Source organism: Hibiscus syriacus, unplaced genomic scaffold (genome assembly GCF_006381635.1).
Source record: "Hibiscus syriacus cultivar Baekdansim isolate YM2019G1 unplaced genomic scaffold, ASM638163v2 tig00110159_pilon, whole genome shotgun sequence".
NCBI lineage: Eukaryota > Viridiplantae > Streptophyta > Magnoliopsida > Malvales > Malvaceae > Hibiscus > Hibiscus syriacus.
This window is the reverse complement of record NW_024062607.1, coordinates 795,529-822,084: the sequence shown is the minus strand read 5'-3', so window position 1 is coordinate 822,084 and position 26,556 is coordinate 795,529. Positions and strand designations below refer to the sequence as shown.

At 35.4% G+C, this 26,556-nt stretch overlaps 1 protein-coding gene and 1 pseudogene across 1 annotated transcript; one reads left to right on the top strand and one right to left on the bottom strand.

The window, feature by feature from the left end:
• LOC120216233 overlaps nt 1–22,330 on the top strand; it is a 30,000-nt pseudogene extending 7,670 nt beyond the window's left edge.
• On the bottom strand, nt 22,330–24,475 carry LOC120216237 (protein PIN-LIKES 5-like). The gene is made up of 8 exons (XM_039213724.1): nt 24,286–24,475; nt 24,118–24,197; nt 23,911–24,035; nt 23,714–23,835; nt 23,439–23,618; nt 23,217–23,333; nt 23,038–23,138; nt 22,330–22,951 (listed from the first exon to the last, which is right to left on the bottom strand). The coding sequence occupies exons 1-8, from the start codon at nt 24,418–24,420 to the stop codon at nt 22,588–22,590; spliced, it is 1,224 nt and encodes a 407-aa protein (XP_039069655.1). The 5' UTR covers nt 24,421–24,475; the 3' UTR covers nt 22,330–22,587.
• Nucleotides 24,476–26,556: the final 2,081 nt, after the last annotated feature.

Below are 26,556 nucleotides of genomic sequence, written 5' to 3'. Positions count from 1 at the left end.
ATGTTGATATTTCTTTCAATTTGATGTTCGAACTTTATATAATTTTATTTCAGTCCTTAAATAAAATATAGTAAAAATTACATGTTTAGTCAATATAATATTAAATAATTATTTACGAATTAGATATTTATTTTTAATATATTCTAATTTATTCATTAGTTTTAAATTATTAATCATTTTTTATATAATTTTAATTTCATTTATTTTAGTTGTTGATTTAATTTTATATGTTTATTTGTAAATATTATTATTATTAGTATTATTATTACAAATATATATAATAAATAATTATTATTTTATTTTTATTTTTATTAAAATCTTTATATGAATTATTTTTTATATAAAATAATAATAATAATCCTATTTTAATAATATTAAAGAAAATGACTGTCTTAAAGCACCTAGAAGTCCGTTTTCTGATATTTTTACCCTATAAAATATATTATTTTTAAGAAATACTTTATTTATATTTATTTTTTAATATCGAAGAAAAGAACTGTCTTAAAGCACCTAGAAGTTCTTTTCTGATATTTCTAAATAAATAAATATCTTATTAATAAATTTCCTTATAATTATACTAGTAAATTTGAAATGACATAATTATAGATTAAATATATTTTTGAATATTTAAATTTATAATAATAGAGACAAATTATAATTAATGAGTACCAAATTTTGGGCGTTATAGGGGTGCTAATCCTTCTCTAAACATAATCGACCACGAATCCTTTTTTATTAAAATTTTTTGGTTATATGCAGATCAGATTTATCTTTTAAATTATGTTTTATTCAAAACTATTTTAAAAGATTGTTTTTAGGTATTTGACCTACCTGACCCAAAAGGTCAATGGCGACTCCCAAAATATTTTTTAAAAAATAAAATCATTTATTTATTCGTGTTATTTTTCCCGCCAAGTAAAAATTTCTTGCCTGGGCGAAAACTGGTTACGACAGCTTGGCGACTCCGCTGGGGAATGGTCAAGCTTTTAAAATCAATTATAAATTGTCTCTATTAATTATAAATTAAAAATTCATATATTTAATTTATAATTCTTTCTTTCCAAAATTTTTATATACTTTATTTTCATAGTATTTATATATATTATTTTATTAATATTTCATTTTATTTGCAAGTATTTTATTTCATTATTTATTTTTCTGTCAGAGGTTTGAACATTTCTCCTCACACACAACACTTGCATTGCATAACATAAAGCTCTATAATTGAGTTTGTCCCTTTTAAGTGGGAGTGAAAGCGACGTCTTCGTGAGAATTTATTCTCTGTGTCAGACCTAGCAAGTAACTTTCGGGGTTCATATGCTCTATGTCTTCGTGAGAATTTATTCTTCGTGTCAGACATAGAGAAGTGTATCCCCTCGAATTGAACTCAATTCACTTTAGTCTGTGCTGGACTAGGATTGAGGGTTAGTAGCCCAAGGGGGCACTAACAAGGACAATTCGGGTACCTTTATTCTTAGATCTGAAACCCTACATATAATAAACCCTAGAAACTCTTCCGATCTGAAGCCATGCCGAAATTTTGTCCAAAATAGGTGTACACACAGGAGAAATGAATTCTAACTTTTCCTTTTAATTTATTTATTTATTTTCTTACTGAATAAATTGCATGTGAGTTTAAATTATTTAAAGTATAAAGAAAGCATGTTTAAATAAAGAATTTAGGTACATTATTATTAATTATTTTTGTTTAAATAAAGATATTTAGGTAGACATTATTATTAAATTATTTTTTCCTTTATTATGTAAACTAATTCATTTTTTTTGTGTTCTTTATTTCTTCTGTTTGCATAGCATCATACAGGATAAAAGGCATTGATCCTCGTGTTAATTGTCTCATTGGAAAACCTTCATCCATGGATAAAAAGTGTTCAAATCAAATAGTTCTAAACTCAGAAGTAAGACAGTGGGCTGAGGACTTACAAAGACAAGGGGGAGACAGTCTGCAGGATGACTATGTATCTGAGTTAGCCGTACAATTGCTTCACTCTCAATAAGGAGGACTTGGTTCTACTATTGAAGAGTACACAACTTGCTACATATAGAAGGGGATTTTGAGAATCAAATTTATTCAAGGTCAATTAAAACTCAACTTTTCGAGTTAAATTAGCAAAGATTGCCAGAGTACGAGAGTAATGGGTGGTATCCCGTACAAAACAAAAGGGAGAAAGCGAAGGCATTGCTTGGACCAACATTAAAGAACTTATTCAGAGTCATCCAAACATTAAAGTACGATTCGATCTCTTTGCTGTGGGTATGTATGGTATGGTCATCTTCCCCAAAGTATTGGGATATATTAAAGCTGCAGTAGTAGATTTGTTTGAGCAGCTACCGAAAAGGGTTAATCCTGCTTCTGCAATTCTAGCAGAGACTTTCATATCGTTAAAAGCTTGTAGAAATCTAGGAGGTGGACGATTCTCAGGGTGTGCCCAATTGTTATATGTCTGGATCTGTAGCCATTTTTGGAGGACAAAAGGTTTCATACTGGTGCTTTAATACGGACTACTCACCATTGAAAGAATTTATGGAGCAAGAATGGCCGAAAGAAATTACGAAAGATATGTGGATTAATGCCTTTCGAAATCTGCAAAGCGATGACATTGTTTGGAGAGCCCCGTGACAAATCCAAAGGGAATTCTTTTACAAATGTGGTGATTACAACTAGGTAATGCTGCTCGGATTATGGGGAGGAATTGGATATGCACCACTTTTGGTCATAAGACAGTATGAAGGTCGTCAATTTGTTCTTGTCACTGTTGGATTACATTCGTCTGAGTTCGCATTCCATAATAAAAGTTATAAAAGAAATATCATGGAGGCCTTTATAGCTTGGAAAACAACTTTTTGTATCCGAGCTAAAGCAGCAAAAGAAATGTTAACTTCTAATTATGAGGAATGAAGATCTGTCAGGAAAAATGAAAATATCCCTCTACCATACCAAAATGAGGATATCTCTATGGAAGATCGCATTAAGGTGGTTCTATCAGAGATTGAAATCCTGAGAGCTGAGTTTGAAGCAGAAAGAGAAGGTTGGTCGAGAGAATTAGAGCAAATGAGACGAGATAAAGCTATGTTGGGTGTTGACATTGACTTTCATTCATCACAATGTGCAATGTTGAGAGAAAACAAAGAAAAAGTTGATGGTGATTCAGAACGTTAAAGAAAAATTACCAGGAGCTATACAAATCCCGGAGAGCATCAGGACCGAGCCGATCAATAGTACAGATGACAAAAGAATTGAACATCGAGAAAAGTCGAGTTGAAGATTTGAAAGGAAAGAATAGCCGTCTACTCAAAAGCCTTGAGAAAGGAAAGTAGAAAATGGAAAATTTTGAGGTTGACAGAAGAGAGCGAATTATAAAACACAAAGCTGAACACCGGGAGATCATGAATGAAATGCAGAGAGAAAGGGATCGAGCCAAAGAGATTTAGAAGAGATAAAGAACGACATGCTTGAGAAATTTGAAGGTAAGAAAAATACCAAGTTCAAGGGATTTAAATCTGAAATGAACCATCTGATTGCCGAATTTGAAGTTAGGAGCCAAAGGATTGAAGAGTTCGATGTTGAAAAAGAAAAATAGGAGCTGGAAAAGAAGAATTTCAACACCAAACTTGAGGTAGAGCAAGAAGTGGCTAGCAATTGGATGCAAATATGCAGAAACAAGAATGTTCAAATCCAGAAGCTTAATCAAAGGACGCAAGAAGCACGAACAAAACTTGAAGAAGATCTGGATCAGTCTAAAAACAAAAACTCAGAGTTTAATGCTTACATTTTGCAACTTGAAGATTCATTATTTCAAGAAAAGGTTCGTCTAGGACCTAGTGATCTTAAAGAAAGTAATGAGGAGAGTGCTTCACTGCGAAGACGCATTAGAGATCTTGAAAAAACTCTGCACAATTGCCAAGTCAGAATCACTGAGTTAGAGCAAACTCTCGAAGGAACTAATGAACAATGGCAAAAATTGACTAATTTCTATGTAGAAAGAAGTGAAGAAAGAAGCAATATGGTATTAGAGGCCATGGTACGAATGAGCGAAGTTTCCAGATATATTGGGGAGCTAGCTGTTGAAGCAAAAATAATTGAGCATAACGTTGATCCAGTTTCTAAGTTCGGAAAGAAGATGTCATGGCTAATGAAAGAAATTATAGAGCTTAATAGGAAAGCTACGCCTTATCTGTAGTTATGAACTATTATAAAGAAACTTTTGTATGCCGATGAAAGTTGTTCTATGACAGTTAACTTTTTGGGATCAATACCTTTTGCGTACATTCATTATTCATTGCATTATTTTCTTTATGTATAGTTTTTATTATTAAGATAACATTCATTAATTACAATTTGAAAAAATAATATCAAAAGAATTTTCAATCGCAGTTATTCTGGCCAAACGAGAAATACAACATCACTACGGTACTAGACAAGCTACTAAGAAAATTATGGAGGATAAAATACAACGTATTGAGGAACAACATAATAAAGAACAAGCAGAGATGAGAATGAAGCTAGAGAAAATTGAAGCCAGTATTGCAAACTCACAAGACAGCATGATGCAGAAAATAAAAGACATGTTTAAAAAGCAGGCTATCATTGGAAAAATACATGAAAATCCTGTATCTTTCGACCAAGAACCTATGTATCCTCTAGGTTTCCCACCAGAACCAATTTATCACTCTGGTACTACACCTATACAAATCAATGCCCGCACATCAGCACTTCAAGAGACCAAACCACATGAAAATCAACAAGTGGATCCTGCATCTTCAAGCAAAAATCCACTTATATCAGATGTGAAAATAGGGGATTTTAATGCTGAGCATCTAATCCCAGATTTGAATGAGCTGAATGAGAAAGAAAAAGTAAATGAAGAATTGACCAGACAGATTAGGAGCTTAGAAGAACGAATGAAATCCGTGGAAATAACTAAATCATTCTATGGGTTTGACGCTAGTGAGTTGAGTTTGGTTCCAGACCTAATCCTCCCCATCAAGTTCAAAGTTCCCGAATTTGATAGATATGACAGTACCACATGCCCTTCATCCCACATTACTATGTTTTGTCGCAAAATGGCAGGATATGTGAAAGACGAGAAATTGTTAATTCACTGCTTTCAAGATAGTTTGATAGGATCAGCCTTAAAATGGTATACTCAACTGACCAAAGCCAATATTTGATCCTGGAAGGATCTGGCTAAGGCATTCCTAGAGCAGTACCGCCACATGACAGACATGGTCCCTGATAGATGGACTCTCCAAAATTTTGAGAAAAAGAATAACGAAACATTCAGACAGTATGCTCAGAGATGGCGTAACACAGCAGCCCCAGTTCAGCCACCTCTATCAGAAAAAGAGGCCACAGTAATGTTTGTCCATACGTTAAAAGCTCCTTATTTAAGTCATCTAATGGGGAATGCAACCAGAAATTTTACATATTTGGTCATTTCTGGAGAACTCATTGAAAATGTCTTGAAAAGTGGCAAAATTGAAAATGAGGGGTCTATTTCCAAAATACCTATGTACCGGAAAAAAGAGAACGAAGTCATTAATGCAAACTCTTACAACAAGGATTCTTCGAAAAGTGTTACAATAACCCAGCCAAGGGTTAAGAAAGAAGAAACAAACACTAATCGAGTAGAGTCCAGAGGATCTCAAAAGGAAAGTGAAAGGTTGTCTTTTACACCTTTACCAGTACCCTATGCTGAGATCTATGATTCGCTGTTAAAAGCAGATGTCATACGGCCCTATTCGTTGGTTCCCATGCAACCACCATTCCCTCCATGGTATGATGTAAAAGCGCACTGTGTTTACCATGAAGGAATTACGGGTCATTCTATTGAAAACTGTTTGGCATTCAAAAGGGTGGTTCAAAATTTGATCAACACTGGAAAGCTGGAATTCAATTCACCATCTACATCAAATCATTCGCTGCCAAATCATGGAGATAAAAACGTGAACGCAATTCAGGAAGAGAATAGAAAGAAAGTAAAAGTTGACGTTTCTGAGATTAAATCTCCTTTTGGTTGGATATTTCAACAACTTTCCTTATCCGGTATGATTCCACAAGAATTCAGGCCAAAACATAATGAAGACAAGAATTATTGTGAATATCATCAAGAAAAGGGACATGAAATTCAACTATGTCCTGAATTTAGGGATTTAGTGCAAAAATTGATGAATAACAAAGAGATAGAATTCTTTGAAGAAGAACCAGGGAAAAGAGAAGATGACGTTTGCTCATCAGAAGATTCTAAACATAATCAGAGAACAAGTGATCCCGTGATTATTAATGTGAAATCATCTACAGTGATTCCTGCACCAACAAAGCCGAAAGTAGTTTTCACAACTCATTTACCATTTCCATATAAGGATACCCGCAGGATACCTTGGAATTATACTACCAATGTTTCAATGGTAGGAGGATATGTTTTTCTGGAAAAATCAGAAGAGAAAATACAGAGTGTGGATTCTACGTCTGAAGCAGTGAGTGAAGTCGGATTCTTTACAAGAAGTGGGAGATGTTGCTCTCCCGAAACATCAAATACATCAGAACAGGTGAAAGAAAAAGGAAAAGCCATGGTAATACCCCAAAAGGTATTTGATGATGAATCCCCTCCAACATTCAATGAGCCTGTAACATAAAAACAAGCGCAAGAATTTTTGAAATTCCTGAAACATAGTGAATATAGTATGGTTGAACAACTACATAAACAACAAGCGCGAATTTCTATTCTTGATCTATTGATGAATTCAGAAGCACGCAGAAATGCCTTGATGAAAATGCTTAATCAAACCTTTATCCCTAAAGATATATCCCTCAATAAGCTTGACAGAATTGTGAGACATATAGCCGCTGACAATTACATAACGTTCAAGGATAATGAAATACCTGAAGGCAGAATGGGGTCAGTAAAAGCTTTGAATATTACCACACATTGTCATGGTCATGTTTTGCCAGGAGTATTGATTGACAATGGATCCGCTCTTAACTTGATGCCTCTGGTCACACTTCAAAGAATACCGGTGGATAAATCGCATATGAAAAGTTATCAGAATGTAGTGCGAGCTTTTGATGGCACTTAAAAAGAGGTGCTTGAGAAAATGGAAATACCGTTGTTGATCGGACCAGTCGTGTACAATATTGAATTTGTGGTGATGGATATCCACCCTACATATAATTGTTTATTAGGGAGGCCATGGATTCATTCTGCAGGAGCTGTTCCTTCTTCATTACATCAGAAATTGAAATTCGTTGTTGATGGAAAACTAATATGCGTAGGAACTGAAGAAGAAATCATTGCGTCTATAACAAGTGATGTTTCGTATATTGAAACCAATGATGATGCTCTCGAATGCTCTTTCCAAGCTTTTGAATTTGTCAATGCAACCTTTATTGCATAGGGAAGCAAAATTCCACATCCCAGATTGTCTGATTGTACCAAGATGACTGTACGACAGACTTTAGGCATCGGAGCTAAAACTGGGAAAGGTTTGGGAAAGAATCTTCAAGGGAGTTCAGTTCCTGTAAGTATGAAGATGAAGAAAGATCGTTTTGGGCTTGGATTCAAGCCCAATTTTCAGCAAAAGAACAAAGAGATGAAAAGAAGATGCGAAGATAGAAAGGCAAGGTTAAAAGGAGAAGAAATCCCTTGGGAACACATGTTTTTCCCGCAGTTGAAGACCACATTCAGATCAGGAGGAACAGTTAATGTAGAACAACAGCTTGTTGAGGCCTTTAAATAAGAAAAGTTGACAAAAGATCAAAGCATAGTTGAAGAAGCTATGGAAGGATTATTTATCAACATGATCATGAATGACAACAAGACTGGCAAATACTTGGCTAAGATTCGTCCTTGTTTTCCTGGAGAAACACTCAACAATTGGATTGCTGAAGACCTCCCTGTAGTTTTTAATATTAACACAAAGTAATATTCAGAACTAATCTTTATGTTTAGCCCAAGAATATGAAAACTTTTTGTTATCTTGTAAAGGAAATTATGTTAAGTTCACCTAATACAAATATAAGAAATTTTCTTTAAAATTCTCAAATGACAATCATTCTTTATATTCTTTACATTTTTTACATTCATTATTTTTCATTTATTTACTATATCCTTTCGGAAATATGTCCGACTTAAATTTGCAGGTGTCACAATGTTAATAGCATGTTTATTCCTAAATTTAATCGAGAGATAAATTTAGAGCAGCCCATATGTCTGGAGGAAATCAATAAGTGTAAGGATGAACTAGAATGTGATGTTCCTACTGAATTATTAAGACTGGTAGAAAAAGAAGATAAACAAATTTTACCTCACAAAGAAGAGATTGAGACTGTAAATCTGGGAACATATGAAGAAATGAAAGAGGTGAAAATTGGTACTACTCTGACAATCCAGATAAAACAAGAATTGATAAATCTCCTTCAAGAGTTCAAAGATATCTTCGCCTGGTCTTATCAAGATATGTCTGGTTTGAGTACAGATATAGTGATGCACAAACTTCCAATAAGTCCAGAATATAAACCGGTCCAACAAAAGCTCAGGCGAATGAGGCCAGAAATGTTATTACAGATCAAAGAGGAAGTGATGAAGCAAATTAATGCAGGTTTCCTACAGGCAGCCAAATACCCAGAATGGGTAGCCAACATTTTTCCAGTACCAAAGAAAAATGGGAAAGTTCGAATGTGTGTGGATTACAGAGATCTCAACAAAGCTAGTCCGAAAGATAGCTTTCCATTACCCCACATAGATACCTTGGTGGACAATACTGCAGGACATGCATGGTTTTCATTCATGGATTTCTTTTCAGGATATAATCAGATAAAAATGAACCCTGAAGATATGGAAAAAAACAACATTTGTAACCATTTGGGGCACATTCTGCTATAAAGTAATGTCATTTGGATTGAAAAATACAGGGGAAACGTATCAAAGAGCCATGGTAACTCTGTTTCATGACATGATGCACAAAGAGATTGAAGTATATGTGGATGACATGATTGCCAAATCCCGAACCGAAGAAGAACATATTCAAAATATGAGAAAGCTTTTCCAGAGATTGAGGAAGTATCAATTAAAGCTCAACCCCGCTAAATGCACTTTTGGGGTAACTTCTGGAAAGCTTTTGGGATTTGTGGTCAGTAAAAAAGGAATCGAGATTGATCCAGATAAAGTAAAAGCAATTCAAGATCTTCCACCACCCAATACAAAAAAAGAAGTTCGAGGCTTTTTGGGAAGATTAAATTATATATCTCGGTTCATTTCTCAATTAACTGACAAATGTGATCCAGTGTTCAAATTACTTCGAAAGAACAATCCTGAAGTCTGGAATGATGAATGTCAAGAAACTTTGGATATTATTAAGAAATATTAATCCAATGCCCCCATTTTAGTATCACCAATGCCTGATAGACCTTTAATTCTCTACTTGACAGTCTTTGAAAATTCGATGGGATGTGTACTGGGACAGCATGATGAATCTGGAAGAAAGGAAAAAGCCATTTATTATCTGAGCAAGAAATTTACTGATTGTGAAATTTGATATACACCAATACAAAAATTATGTTGTGCCTTGGTGTGGGCTACTCGAAGACTCAGACAATACATGTTATATCATACTACTTGGTTGATATCCAAACTTGATCCTTTGAAATTCTTAATGGAATCACCAGATTTGACAGGCAGAATGGCTAGATGGCAGATGTTATTATCCGAGTTTGATATTGTATATGTCAACCAAAAAGCGATAAAAGGAAGTGTCATAGCTGATTTTCTGGCCAGTCGTGTATCAGATGATTATCAGCCTTTAAGTTTTAATTTTCCAGATGAAGATTTGTTGTTCATATCCATGAATTAAGAAGTCAGAACAAATGATGAATCTTGGAAGCTTTACTTTGATGGAGCATCCAACGCCTTGGGACGAGGAATCGGGGCAGTATTAATTTCTCCAGAAAATATTTATTATTCCTTTACAAGCAGACTGGAGTTCTTTTGCACCAATAACATGGCGGAATATGAAGCTTGTGTCATGGGATTGAAAGCAGCCATAGAAAGAAAAATTAAATGTCTCAAGATATATGGAGATTCATCGTTAGTGGTGTATCAATTACGAGGTGAATGGGAAACAAAAGATCCCAAATTATTGGAATACCGAAATTTTACCCTCGAATTAGTGAAAGAATTTGAGAGAGTCACCTTCAATTATCTCCCTCGAGAGGAAAATCAAATGGCAGATGCTTTGGCTACATTAGCTGCTATGTTTCAAGCAACTAAGAAAGTTGATATAATGCCAATCGAAATGCAAGTATATGAAATTCCTGCACATTGCTACAGTGTGGAAGAAGAGGCAGATGACAAACCATGGTATTATGATATCTTGCAATATATCAAGTATCAAAGTTATCCACAAAATGCATCTGCAATTGATAAAAGAACATTGAGAAGAATGGTTGCTGGATACTTTCTTGATGGTGAGATTTTATACATAAGAAGCAATGATCAAATGCTATTGAGATATGTAAATAATAGCGAAGCCAGAAGCATCATTGAGGAAGTACATAGTGGAATATGTGGAACACATGCAAATGGTCTTTCTATGGCTAGAAAAATAATGAGATATGGATATTATTGGGCTACCATGCACACAGATTGCATTGATTATGCAAGGAAATATCATAAATGCCAGATATATGCAGATAAGATTCATGTACCCCCATCTCCTTTACATGTAATGACAGCACCCTGGCCATTTTCTATGTGGGGAATAGACGTCATTGGGGCAATCACACCAAAAGCATCGAATGGACATTGTTTCATCCTTGTGGCAATTAACTATTTTCCCAAGTGGGTTGAAGCTACTTCATATGCCAATATTAAGAGGTCCACAGTCTGCAAATTCATAAAGAAAGAAATAATTTGCCGGTATGGCCTACCAGAAAGGATCATTACAGATAATGCTCTGAACCTGAACAATAAAATGATAACCGAACTTTGTGCACAGTTTAAGATCAAACATGCAAACTCAGTGCCATCGTCCAAAGATGAATGGGGCAGTTGAAGCGGCAAATAAGAACATCAAGAAAATCATTACAAAGACCACTGAAACTTACAAAGATTGACACGAGAAGTTACCTTTTGCTTTATATGTATACCGAACTACTGTTCGAACATCTACTGGGGTAACGCCTTTTTCTTTAGTCTATGGGATGGAAGCAGTCTTATCGATTGAAGTTGAGATTCCATCACTTCGAATTTTGAGAGAAGTAAAATTGGATGAATCTGATTGGATCCAAGCTCGATTTGATCAATTGAACCTTATTGAGGAGAATAGATTAAAAGCTATTTGTCATGGACAGATGTATCAAAAACGGATGATGAAGTCTCATGACAAGAAAGTACATCCAAGAGAATTCCAAGAGGGTGATCTAGTACTAAAAAAATATTGCCTATACATAAAGATTTCCGTGGGAAATGGATGCCTAATTGGGAAGGGCCATACGTTGTAAAAAAGGCATTTTCTGGAGAAGCGTTGATCTTGGCATAAATGGATGGAAAAGTTCTGAGAAACCCAATAAACTCAGATTCTGTCAAGAAATATTATGCTTGAAGAAAAAAATGAAATAAAGAAAAAAAAAGAAAAAGAAAAAAAAGAAGAGGGTCAAGATAAAAACCCGCAAAGGGCGTCTTGCAACCAAATGAAGGATTTGAGTTGAAAACCTGAAAGGGCGGCTCAAATGTATGTTGATATTAGGCATCTGGCAATTGAACCCTCTTAAGAGTTTGATATTTTGGGAGGAACTTTACATCTACAAGCATTCTGGCAACGTTTGAAATCTTACAGACATTAGCTTACATCAGTGCTCTAAATTGTATCAATCTGATTAATTTAGAAATACTTATGTTAATAATTTGTTGAGTCATTTGAATTTTTATCATTCCTATGCTTGCCATAACTTTGAATATAATTCTATCTATTTATTAATAAATTCTAAGTTTATTTTCTCTAAATTCAATTTATTATTTTTGAAATTTAATTTATTTTTTTGAAATTCAATTTATTCTTTTTTAAATGGATTAACATAATTTTGAAATAAGTTAAAGATTTCTGAATATCACTTTATGTTAATACTTTTAAAGTGCATGGAATCCAAAGTAAGTCTTATCAACGCTTGCAATCATTGTTGAAAAGCAAACAAATTATTACCATCATAGAGTTATTTGGAAGTGGAACAAGAGGAAATCTGTTCTCAATTGGCAGATTATGAATATAGCACCTTTTCCGTGCATCAGTACAAAAAGGCTTCGAATTTACAAATTCTGGCTCTACATCGTATAAGTACCATGACATTTCAGACCAAATATAACTGAAGCAAATACTATGTTATCATAGTAGAAATAAGGAGGCCCAATAGTATCTTCTAGAAATGTTCTTTGAGTTATCTAATCTGTTTCAATAGGAACTCCAAAACCAATCATTGGATTAGGAAGATGAACTGCATTATCGTCTTCATTAAGAAGTTTCTTTTCAAGCTACTTCTGCTTCTTCTTTTTCTAAACCATAGCCCAAGTTTCGCCTCTTCTTATAATTGGGATCATTGTATAATGGCTTCCTATCTTTTACCGGGAGAAGTGTGTCAGCAGCCTTAGCCATTTGAGCAGCACATATAAAATCTGTCAACTCTGCAATCGATGAATCAGGACCATATCTCTATGACTATTGAAGACTTAGCATTTGAGTATACCATTTTCGTCAAGTATAACAGTTTACTCTCCTCATCAGAATCAGAATTCAGGATTTCCTCGGTATCATAAGAACTATCAATATCTGTGAAATCATCTTGAAAGATCACTTCATAATCAGATAAGTAGTTATCAGAATCAACATGTTGCATGAGTGCGGGCTTTTCAAGAGCCTATACTATTGAGTTTTATTCTCAAGTGGTTTTGTGACATCATACAAAAATTCAAGCATATCTACATCTACACTCTTCAAAGATGATATATTCTCCATTCGAAGAGGAAAGATTTATTGGATTTCTACACAATTGAATAAAGACCGAGTTCACCAATTTGAAATCAAATAAAAATGAACTTAATATTCATGCATCATATTTAGGCATTTGTAAAAATAGGTGCATTTCCATTCATTTTATCCATGTTAAATGTTGACATGAATTTCAAAGATTTTAGCAAAGATTCAAATCCATCACAATGGATCAACATTTCCAGAGAAAGTTCATAATGAGAAGAACTCATCTGAAGAAGGAAGAAGAAATTCATAATGAGAAGAATTTATTCAACTTTTTGTTTGAATTCATCATTTGATGGATCAACATTACCAGAGAAAGTTCATAATGAGAAGAACTTATCTGAAGAGAAGAGTTTTTTCAACCTTCTGCATGACTCTATCACATAAGAAGATAGATCAATATCAACATTTCCAGAAGTGTTCATAATGAGAAGAACTCATCTGAAGAATGAGAAGAACTTGTTCAACATTTTGCTCGAATTCATCACTTAATGGATAGACTTTTCCAGAAAGTTCATGATGAGAAGAACTTATCTGAAAATGAAGAAGAAGTTCATAATGAGAAGAATTTGTTCAACCACTTGCTCGATTCTATCACAAAAGAAGATAGTTCAGCATCAACATTTTCAGAAGGTTCATAATGAGAAGAACTTATCTGAAGAAGAATAAGAAGTTCATAATAAGAAGAACTTGTTCAACTTTTTGTATGATTCTATCACAGAAGGAGATAAATCAGCATCAGCATTTCCCGAAGAAGTTCATAATGAGAAGAACTCATCTGAAGAGGAAGAACTTGTTCAACCTTGCCTTGATTCATCTCCTATGGAGTTAAATGAAAGAAGAACCTTACTTGAGGATTAACATTTCCATAAGTGTTCATAATGAGAAGAACTCATCTGAAGATGAAGAAGAAGATCAATCAATATCAGCATTTCCAGAAGAAGTTCATAATAAGAAGAACTCATCTGAAGAAGGAGATAAATTATCATCCCCAGTGGAAAAGTTCATAATGAGAAGAACTAATCCCAAAGAAAAACTTGTTCAACATTTTCGAGTGAAGTCAAATAAAAAAAAACTTATTGTCTTTTCGTCTTTGCTCTATTCTCGTTAACACAAGAATGAGCAAAGAGGGGCAGCTGAAGACACTAGTTTTTTTTCTTATTTGCTTATATTATTATTATTATTATTATTATTATTATTATTATTATTATTATTATTATTATTATTATGTTATATTATTATTAAATACTTAATTAATACATTGCAGGCCCATAGGCCCATTTACAGTCCCAACAGTGATTGGCCCGAACAGATGGCCCAAACCCACCAGAAACCCTAAAACCCAACTAGGGTTTCCATCTAAGCTTCCAGCCGCCTCCCCTTGTCAACCGTTGGATCTAACTTAGATCCAATGGTCCAGATGATCCCAGCAACAAACCCTAGGGTATCATCACCCTAGGGCCACGCGGCCGTCGCCGCTTCCAAGAGCATTCTAGCCGCCCCACGTCTACACCTCCACTACCAGATGCCATACCTCCACGCTGCTACCCTCGTCAAAGGCTCCAGAAGACCCAGATGGCCACCCACGTTGCTGCTCTAGGGGTGAGTTACCACATATTTCGGTGACTCACCGAGAAATCCCTTTGGGACCGGTCCAATGAGAGCCTCATCAAAGCTATAAAGCATTGGCTCACCTGCAAACAAAGAGGAGAGAGGAAGATAACCAAGATACAGAGAAAGAGAACAATAGAAAAAAGGGAGGATGAGAGAACGACCACGAAGCACAATCAACAACCAACTGAGAAAAGAGAAGAAAACTTACCCTGTTCGTCAGTTTCACCGTGAAAACTGAAGGTAATACCTACGGTTTTGTTTAGATTTACGGAAATCTAGAGGATTTTTAGCAAAAATCACTTTAGATCTAGATAAAGGAAAATATAAGCTATAATTTGGGGGTGTTTTTATAAAATCCGGCCACCGGAGACGGTGGTCGGCGGCAGAGCTAACGGCGGCGTGTGGCTGCCGGCTGGCGACCGGATTTCCTCCGATGAGGGAACCTAGAGAGAAGCCAGAGAAAAATGTTTCTCTCTGTTTTAGAGAGAAACTGAGAAAGAGAGAAATGAGGAAGTTGGCCCTTGGGGCCGGCTTAAATGGGTATAAACACCCTCATCAAAACGACGCCGTTTTGGTGATGGTATATGCGTAATTTACACACATGGACAAACCCTTTCCGCAACCATCATAACTTTGTAACTTTATATTTTGGTCACTAAATTAAATTTTAGATTTTTCTAATACGGCGCATGAATTTTAATTTCTTTATATTCTGGTCACTAATTTAATTATATGTAAAACAACCTAATTAGTTATTATGATTTTAATAATTTATATTTTAGTCATGAATAACATGTTGTAATTTCTTTCAATTTGATGTTCGAACTTTATATAATTTTATTTCATTCCTTAAATAAAATATAGTAAAAATTACATGTTTAATCACTATAATATTAAATAATTATTTACGAATTAGATATTTATTTTTAATATATTCTAATTTAGTCATTAGTTTTAAATTATTAATCATTTTTATATAATTTTAATTTCATTTATTTTAGTTGTTGATTTAATTTTATATGTTTATTTGTAATATATTATTATTATTAGTATTATTATTACAAATATATATATAATAAATAATTATTTATTTTATTTTTCTTTTTATTAAAATCTTTATATGAATTATTTTTTATATAAAATAATAATAATAATCCTATTTTAATAATATTAAAGAAAATGACTGTCTTAAAGCACCTAAAAGTCTGTTTTCTGATATTTTTACCCTATAAAATATATTATTTTTAAGAAATACTTTATTTATATTTATTTTTTAATATCGAAGAAAAGAGCTGTCTTAAAGCACCTATAAGTTCTTTTCTGATATTTCTAAATAAATAAATATCTTATTAATAAATTTCCTTATAATTATACTAGTAAATTTGAAATGACATAATTATAGATTAAATATATTTTTGAATATTTAAATTTATAATAATAGAGAAAAATTATAATTAATGAGTACCAAATTTTGGGCGTTATAGGGGTGCTAATCCTTCCCTAAACATAATCGACCACGAATCCATTTTTATTAAAAAATTTTTGTTATATGCAGATCAAATTTATCTTTTAAATTATGTTTTATTCAAAATTATTTTAAAAGATTGTTTTTAGGTATTTGACCTACCTGGCCCAAAAGGTCAATGTCGACTCCCTAAATATTTTTAAAAAAATAAAATCATTTATTTATTCGTGTTATTTTTCCCGCCAAGTAAGTATCTGGCAGTGGAGGTGTAAACGTGGGGCGGCTGGAATGCTCTTGGAGGCGGCGACGGCCGCGTGGCCCTAGGGTGATGATACCCTAGGGTTTGTTGCTGGGATCATCTGGACCATTGGATCTAAGTTAGATCTAACGACTGACAAGGGGAGGCGACTGGAAGCTTAGATGGAATCCCTAGTTGGGTTTTAGGGTTTTTGGTGGGTTTGGCCTCTTGAAGTGCTGATGTGCGGGCATTGATTTGTATAGGTGTAGTACCAGAGTGATAAATTGGTTCTGGTGGGAAACCTAGAGGATACATAGGTTCTTGGTTGAAAGATACATGATTTTCATGTATTTTTTCAATGATAGCCTGCTTTTTAAACATGTCTTCTATTTTCTGCATCATGCTGTCTTGTGAGTTTGCAATACTGGCTTTAATTTTCTCTAGCTTCATTCTCATCTCTGCTTGTTCTTTATTATGTTGTTCCTCAATACGTTGTATTTTATCCTCCATAATTTTCTTAGTAGCTTGTCTAGTACCGTAGTGGTGTTGTATTTCTCGTTTGGCCAGAATAACTACGATTGAAAATTCTTTTGATATTATTTTTTCAAATTTTAATTAATGAATGTTATCTTAATAATAAAAACTATACATAATGTAACAACCCGAATATTTTCAAAATAATATTTAATTGAAATTTGAGATTTTAATTGTGAAAATCGGTAAATTGTGGGGACTAAATTAAAAGATTTTAAAACTTGGAGCTTGTTTTAGAGTTAAAGAAAATTCAGGGATCAAGCCCTAAATTTACCCAAGAAAGTTAGGTATGTTATGTTATAAACGTGATTTTCTGTTTCAAAACAGAAAACCACACCTCAATTGCTCCCAAATTCCCTTCCCCCTACGCCGGTTTCCGACTTAGATCCCGACGTCGTCCGAATTCCGATCGTCGTTTTGAAATAACCATCGTGTTCGTTATCGAGTCAGGAAAAATCCCCTTAAATTAATTGAAGCGAAACGCTGCCAAACGTCGGGAATTTCAAGTCAAAGCATCGACTTTTTTTTAGCTCTATCGCCGAGAAAATCTCAAATTCATCGCCGATCGTTGCTCCGTTTACGACACTTCCTGCACCATCGTGTTCCTTGTGTCGTTTCAAGTCCTCCGGTGTCATCCTCGGTCTCAGTCGACGGCGGCGCGTGAGAAGGTGGAGTAGTCAAAGATTCGGCCGAGTTGAAATCGAGCTCTCCGCCGTTCAAAAATTTGAACCGATCTTTGTAAGTATCTCGAAATCGCTCAAAATAATTTTTAGAAATTTTTTCGGGATTTTTAGAGCCCCAGAGGAGGTCTCACGCGCCACACGCGCCGCCGCAGGGAGAGTAGAAGCTGGAAAACCGGTTTAACCGGTTTTGACCGGTCTGAACCGGTTTGACCGGTCTGACTCGACCCGACCCGACCATTGACCCGACCGTTGACCGTTGACCTCTTTTGACCAAAACTTAAAATGGCTTTGACCGACCATTAAACGACCGTTAATCTTTTCCGAGTATACATATTCTGATAGTTTTCGATGTCCCGAATCCGTTTTTGAAGTTCGTTTCATCAAATTCGAACCCGAATACCTCAAAATCGACGGTCAAAGTGGTTGACTTTGACTTTGACCAAGAATTTAAATTTTTGAAAAGTCATACTTTATGTTTTTCGACGTCCTGAATCCGATTCCGTAATTCGTTTGACCAAATTCAGACTCGAAATCCTCTAAATTGATAGTCAAACCCTGAAAATACTTATATACTTAAGAATTTTAGCTTTGAACAATTAGGTAATATTTGGGGCTGATAAATTATTATTATTTGAAGGTATAAGAGACTTTCCGGATCGTTCAACAGCTCGACCCAACTCTTCTATATCAGTTAAACCACGTTCGAAAACTGTAGCAGAGCGTGGTGAAACCAGCAATCAGTAAATCTACTATTTGAACCTATTATCGAGGTGTGTTCCCTAAGTACTATTTAATTGTTTTATTTGTTTTGAAATATGGTACATTGAAAGCTATGATTTACTGTTTATTGATGGTTTATGGACAATGACTGATATATGATTATTGGTTTTCACCTATATATGATTACGAATTTATGGAAATTATGCTTATTGCATAAATTATATTGATTGAAAATATTGATTTAGGGTTGGACTGAATTACAATGGTATAGCTCTGATCAAGCTAATAAACAGTACGGACTTAATGTGACTCTTGAGTAGACTCGCGGGCCCAAGATGCTTCATTAGGTTGGCTTCCTTTGCTGTGTGCTTAAGGTAAGCTATATGGACTTATGGACTTACGGACTTAAGGATACAAGCTCTAAAGCCTATCCATAGGTTGGTTTCCTTTTTTCTATGTGCTTAAAGTAAGCTATATGGATGCAGTTTTGGGAACTGCGGATGGTGCACAAGAAAAGGGTTTAAACTATGATTTTCAAAAGTTAAACTCTATTATGAAATTATGATGGTTTATTGAACTATTACTCGTTTATTGTACCTATTGTGATTTTATGGTAATGTGGGACACACTGAGCCTAGCTCACCTTTCGAAAATATTTTCCCCCTTTCAGATATTGTTGGTTAGATACCCCGGATTGAGCACTTGGAGGATCAACATATCTCTTGAAGTATATTTGATTGTAATGTTTTTATCATTCAGGTTGACTTTATTTTGGTGACATGGACTTTATTTTAAAGTATTGGATTTTATAGTGATTACACTTTTATTATTAATATTCAGTTTATCGTGATTTTGATTTTTAAGACATGTTTTAAATTAATTTTTTACTTATTGGTATTATATTTATGAGTTGGGTTTTTATAGTATAATATCATGTCATTTATAATGTGATTTTACAATGATTGAATAACGGTTTCAGAAACTGTCTTTAAGAATCATGTATGTGATTCACTAGACTTAGTCGAAACGCATAGGTCGGGTCTAGGGGGTTACACATAAAGAAAATAATGCAATGAATAATGAATGTATGCAAAATGCATATATGCAAAAGGTATTGATCCCAAAAAGTTAACTGTCATAGAACAACTTTCATCGGCATACAAAAGTTTCTTTATAATAGTTCATAACTACAGATAAGGCGTAGCTTTCCTGTTAAGCTTTATAATTTCTTTCATTAGCCATGACATCTTCTTTCCGAACTTAGAAACTGGATCAATGTGATGCTCAATTATTTTTGCTTCAACAGCTAGCTCCCCAACATATCTGGCAACTTCGCTCATTTGTATCATGGCCTCTAATACCATATTGCTTCTTTCTTCACTTCTTTCTACATAGAAATCAGTCGATTTTTGCCATTGTTCATTAGTTCCTTTGAGAGTTTGCTCTAACTCAGTGATTCTGACATGACAATTGTGCAGAGTTTTTTCAAGATCTCTAATGCGTCTTCGCAGTGAAGCACTCTCCTCATTACTTTCTTTAAGATCACTAGGTCCTAGATGAACCTTTTCTTGAAATAATGACTCTTCAAGTTACAAAATATAAGCATTAAACTCTGAGTTTTTGTTTCTAGACTGATCCAGATCTTCTTCAAGTTTTGTTCGTGCTTCTTGCGTCCTTTGATTAAGCTTCTGGATTTGAACATTCTTGTTTCTGCATATTTGCATCCAATTGCTAGCCACTTCTTGCTCTACCTCAAGTTTGGTGTTGAAATTCTTCTTTTCCAGGTCCCATTTTTCTTTTTCAACATCGAACTCTTCAATCCTTTGGCTCCTAACTTCAAGTTCGGCAATCAGATGGTTCATTTCAAATTCAAATCCCTTGAACATGGTATTTTTCTCACCTTCAAATTTCTCAAGCATGTCGTTCTTTATCTCTTCTAAATCTTTGGCTCGATCCCTTTCTCTCTGCATTTCATTCATGATCTCGCGGTGTTCAGCTTTGTGTTTTATAATTCGCTCTCTTCTGTCAATCTCAAAATTTTCCATTTTTTGCTTTCCTTTCTCAAGGCTTTTGAGTAGACGGCTATTCTTTCCTTTCAAATCTTCAACTCGACTTTTCTCGATGTTCAATTCTTTGGTTCTTTATTTCTTTATTATGTAAACTAATTCATTTTTTTTTTGTTCTTTATTTCTTCTGTTTGCATAGCATCATACAGGATAAAAGGCATTGATCCTCGTGTTAATTGTCTCATTGGAAAACCTTCTTCCATGGATAAAAAGTGTTCAAATCAAATAGTTCTAAACTCAAAAGTAAGACAGTGGGCTGAGGACTTACAAAGACAAGGGGGAGACAGTCTGCAGGATGACTATGTATCTGAGTTAGCCAGTTATGCTCCAGTTTCGCTAAAAAGAAATGATATGCAAGATTTGCGAGGCATTTGGGAGAGTTGGGACTCAAACAAAAAGTTGCAGTTTTATCAGACTTACGGAGACATCCCATATTTTCTCTATGTTGAAGTTGATGATGACTTACTTCGAGCCCTAATTCAATTCTGGAATCCATGGTACAATTGCTTCACTCTCAATAAGGAAGACTTGGTTCCTACTATTGAAGAGTACACAACTTTGCTACATATAGAAGGGTAATTTGGATTTTGGAGCATAGGATGAATGATGAGTTCAGAGGCCCCCCAGATGACAAGTCGTTACTCTTTTAAGGTGAGCGGCATCCAACTTGCATCGCGTTCCGTTGCATTTGGTTTCAAATCGAGAAAAACATGATGGATAACTTTGTATTTGGAACTTCTTTTGGATGTTTAGTTTTTCAACTTGGTTCTTCGCCCATAGTAGGAGACACCATGCATTTGACTGTAATAAGTACTGTTCTGTACATACTAGCCATGGACATACCATATGTTTAACTTACAAAATTTGTGCTACTTAGTTTTGTTCAATTATTTTCAGGGGAAAATACTGTCAGTGTACTTGGTCGCATAGTTCTTAGTATTTGGCTATTTGTGGTTCTCATAATCAACTCAGGCTACACAAGAAGCCTTACCTCAATCCTTACAGTGCAAAAACTTACTTCTCCCATTAAGGGAATTGAAACTTTATTAGAATCCAAGGATCCCATCGGGTAGCAGCAAGGATCGTTTGCCCGGAACTATTTAACCGACGAGCTAAAAATCGATCCTTCGCGATTGGTTGCTCTAAATTCCCCTGAAGAATGTGCTAAAGCTTTGAAAGACGGGCCTCGCGAGGGTGGTGTGGCTGCAATGGTGGATGACCGTGCTTATATCGAGCTCTTTCTCTCGACCAGATGCGAGTTCAGCATCGTGGGAAAAGAGTTCACCAAAAACGGATGGGGATTTGTAAGTTGGTTACCCTTTTGTTTTGGTGCTTGTAGTTTGTACGTTTTACTTAACTGGAAACTAACGGTATTGTTGGGAGCAGGCCTTTCCCCGGGACTCTCCTCTAGCGGTGGACAAGTCGACCGCCATTCTCAAACTCTCGGAGAACGGAGATCTGCAAAGGATCCATGACAAATGGCTGTTAAGACGACCGTGTAGTTATCAAGGTGCAAAGATGGAAGTGTACAGGCTTCACCTTAAAAGCTTTTGGGGACTATTTCTCATGTGCGGATTAGTTTGCTTGATTACTACAAGGGATCGGAATTTCGGAGCTCCCAATCGGCATGCATTCAAACATTCCTTTCTTTAGTCGATGAAAAGGAAGAGGTAGTTAAGAGTAGGTCCAAGAGAAGGCAAATGGAGAGGGACTCTAATAGGATTGATGATGGATCAAACAGCACTGGCTGCTCCGTCAGAAGAAATATAGGTGAATTTGCTTCAAACAAAAACATTGGAACTACTGCTGGTAGCAGTGAAGTCTAGGCAATGTTTTGTCCTTTTTTTTTCATATGATTGAGATCAATTTATAAAAGCAGTGGAGGCAAATATTTAAAGAATCGATCAGCCACAGCACGTAGGTGCTAAGGGCTTATGTTGTACTTGAACAGGCTTTCCTTTGCTTTCTCTCTTCATGGTTACAGACTAAGTTCTGATTACAGCACAATTCCTTTCTTCTATTTGATGACATTGAAACGAATATCAATCTGCTGGAGCTTTTACATTAATTCTACCTGCAAAGCCACAACAAGTACAAAAACAGCGCTTCTTTCTTCGCTTTACTTGTCTGTCATCTCTCACTTCACTAGCCCATATATATGTATATGTATGTAAAAGAATAAGTGTTTCAACTATATGATTTGAATAAATGAGTGTAGTCTCTTCTTCATCAGCTCAAGATCCACATGTAGAGAGTTGACCAAGACGTGAGTGCTACAGCACAAGCCAAGTATGTCCACAGAAAGAGGACCGAACACTCGTCTTGACCCACATTAAAGAGCTGTGTCATCGTACCGATGTTCATGGCTGGTGGCAGAGTGAACTGAACCATGAGCACGAAGCGGAAGAGAGGGTAGGACGGTAGGAACCCAAGGCTCCCGGCTGCTTTAACAACATAAATGCCGACAACCGGTAGTATAATGAATCGAACACACACCACCCCCACGATAACCATTGGCTTGATTGTCGACGATCGCAGACCTTGTATCAAGTTGGCTCCTAGAATGAGCGTGATACAGGGAATCGTTGCGTCCCTACATGCAAGAAAGTAGTTTCACCACTTGGTAACATAGGTACCAATATATTATGAGCAAATTATTAAGGGAACAAGACCGCATACCCTAGCAGTTTAACCGAGTCTTGGATTACCCGTAGTGGAGCGCCGGGACCAATTATGAGGTTCCTCAGCCAGACTATCGTTCCGAAAATGAACCCCAAAATCTGATTTATCGAGTTGACCAAATTGTACTACATTAGGAAATGGGATGAAAATGTAACACAAAAATATGGAGAACTTACAGCACCAAGAGTTGGCGGTGCCATGAGCTCTTCCAAAATAGTATGAAGAAATCCTGCAGCTTTAATCCACAACGATGCATTCCCTTTCGGCTTTATGCTATTGTCTTGGGGTACATTCTGCAATTACAGTCATTTCAAAGGCCAATAAGGTCAGCCATTTAGTGTTATACCATATAAAACATAACCAGAACATAAACTATTTTGTTCTGAGGGACCACTTACCACTACTATGGCCCCTTGCTCTTCACTTTCTCCTTTTAGAAGATGAGTTTCGGGTGTGACATCCAAGTTATTGTTGGCTTGTTTCGAAGCAAATTCCTCGACAGCTTCATGTACTCTCAATTTCAAAGATGATGATTTTATCAACTGGAAACTGATGGTCCAAATGTAGAAACCACCGAGCTGCATGCAGAATCATATATGAATACAACTAGCTCCAGCAGCCAATCGCTCATTTTACATTAAAATTGAGCTTGAAACATGAGATATCACATTACCGCCATGGAGAAAGATGCATAAGAAAGTCCAATCGTTCGGCACACGTTAGTATCCCCAAAAGGGCTTTCATCCTCGTTACAGATTGCAGGGACAACTACGAGAACAAGATTCCCCAAGTTCCCTAATTCAAAAAGAATCTATTCTTAGTACCAGAGGGGCTTAAAAGATCAAAGCTGTGTGCCAAAATCAAACCCACCAGATGAACACATAGCAATGATAAGACCCTCCAGATATGGTTTCGGTTTCAATATCTTAACCATGATCCACCCAAGAATCCCTCCCACTAGAAAGGTGAGCCCAATGTTTACAGGCATAAACCACCTGTGAATTTGATGATCAAATCAAAAAATGTTCAAACAAAGCCACACAATCGCATAAGTATATATATATATGCAGATCTTACCATGAAATAATGTCTTGAAAAGTGACGGTCCTGGCAAGACTTGCAAATATGAGCGAGGGCGTAAACACGACGAACACGAGCTATATTACAGAAGATATACATATATGTATATATTAGAGTTTGAACAACATAAATGCAGAATAAAAAGAAGTTTGCAGTAATGAGTACCCTATTCAAGGATCGCCTTGTGTCTGCTGGGAGTAGTTTGCAGTAATCAGTTGCCAAGAAAGCACCCAACAAACTGATCAAAAGAACTTGCAAGATTGGCATGCTAGCTACCTCAAACAATATCCAGAAACCCATGTTTTAGAGTTCTCGACACTTGTCCCGAGTTTTCGGATATTGGAAACTATAAGAAGAGAAAGAGGGTGGAATTAATCAAAGTTGGGAGGGACCTTAAATATAATGATAAGAGTAAGATTAGGACTGAAGGAGGATGAATATGTGGTTGTGGAGGAGGTGGATGACAGGGAAGAATATATGCATGCATGTAAAATGATGCAAAATGAGTGGGGTCAGGCTTTCTCTTTTCTGCCCCCCCCCCTTTTCCCCTGGTTATACGGTTGAAATTGATGATTGATGGGAGTTTTGGTGATCGGCATCTTCGATTGCGGGATGCCTTTGCCTAGCCCTTGATTAATGTGATTGACCAGATTTTGAGAAGGACCAGGTCATAGAACGAGCCAGAGTCGGACATCCTTTTCTATTCTGCTTGGCTAGCTGGCATGTCATGCGCGTTTAACTAAGTTAACTTCAACTCTAATGTTTTTACCCAACTGTTTCAAGTAGATGCAGGCGCACATGCATTCTGAATGTGATTTGACTACACGTTTTAATTTCTCTCAATGCCTACCTCTACCAAATACCAATTAACTTATAAGTATCAATTATTATTAGGCTCTAATTTGTAAACATGTCCAATGCACGGGATAAATGCATGAATAATTAAGGTTTTAAATATATACATTTGAAATTATAAATTAGTTTTTTTTATATAAATAATATGATGTGATTATAAAATAATGTTTATTATTTAAAAGATTAACAAAACATTATTGAGAATATACTTAGACGTTAACTAAGTCGTATATGCAATTTACTTTGATGACCACTTAACCTACAAATGATTTTACTTTATGTGATACGTTGAAAGGAACCCGCGCCGTGCATTTTGCAGGTCTCCGCGTCCAAGTGATCCATGGAATGATTGAACTTTGATTTGCAAGTTGCAATTAGAATAGTTGGGTGCTGATGGAATCCCTTACCTCACAGTTTGGAAAGTTGGTACGTAATTCCAACTGACACACAAACACCATTTATTAATACAGTTTAATTTTAATTTTAAACATCTAATGTCTTTCTTTCAAAATTGGATACGGCTCTCTATAAGCTCTTCATTCCCAGTTGTCAGTGTTGATAGCTACGTCGTGTGTGAAATTATTTTAAAATTCAAAATCGACGTCGGCTTAACTTTGATTCATGTTTTTTTTTTTAATTTGGATTAAGGCCTTCGCCGCCGTCTCTTATATCAAAGTTGCACTTCGAAAGGGAAAAAAAAGAATAGCAAAATAATATTATTTGTTTGAATTTCATAAGGAGTAGCCTCTAACGGTGAATTGAACCCTTTGAAATTTATATTTTACAATTTTATGTTGAATTTGACAAATAGATGATGCCTTCACTGGTCCAATTGCATGATTTTACAATAACAATTTCAATTAAAGATGATATAAAGTTTTATGTTAAGAGAAAAAATCATATTTTTTTTGAAAATATAAAAAATTAGGAGATAAAAATAAATTATCAATAAAATAAAAATATTTTTAATTGTATACACGTTATTTCGTCCCATCTCACATTCATTCATATATCATTAAGCACATATTATATTAATTATTTATTCTTTTTCTTATTACAAGTTTCAGGCCTAAACACATGGCCCAACAATGACCCAAACGTGTAGCCTGCCACCCGTATCTACTGAAGCCCAGACCCAAAGTAGATTAGGGTTTCTAAAAACCCTAACCTATCTCATCCAAGCCAGCGCCGCACGTTCCCCCGAGGTTCCCTCACGCCTCACGCCTCTCCAACAGTCCCGAAACGGCCGGCGTCGTGTGGGATATCAGCATCAACAAACCACCACAACAAGAAAAGCAACAAGAGTTAGAGATTGATTAGGTTTCAAATACCTAAAAATAGGATTTTTTATTCCTATAAAAGGATGTAATCATCCATTTGTAAGGGGGGATATACAAGGATTTTACGCACGAAATACCAGAAAATACGAGGTAAATACAAAATCATTTGAAGCGTTGTAACATTTTTTTCGAAAGAAATAAAGGTGTGATTTTTACCTTGTTTTGTCGATTGATGCTTGCATGTAGGGAAAGCATTCGTTTTTCCATCGTTTCATTTAAAAGAAAACAATTTTTTTCCGAA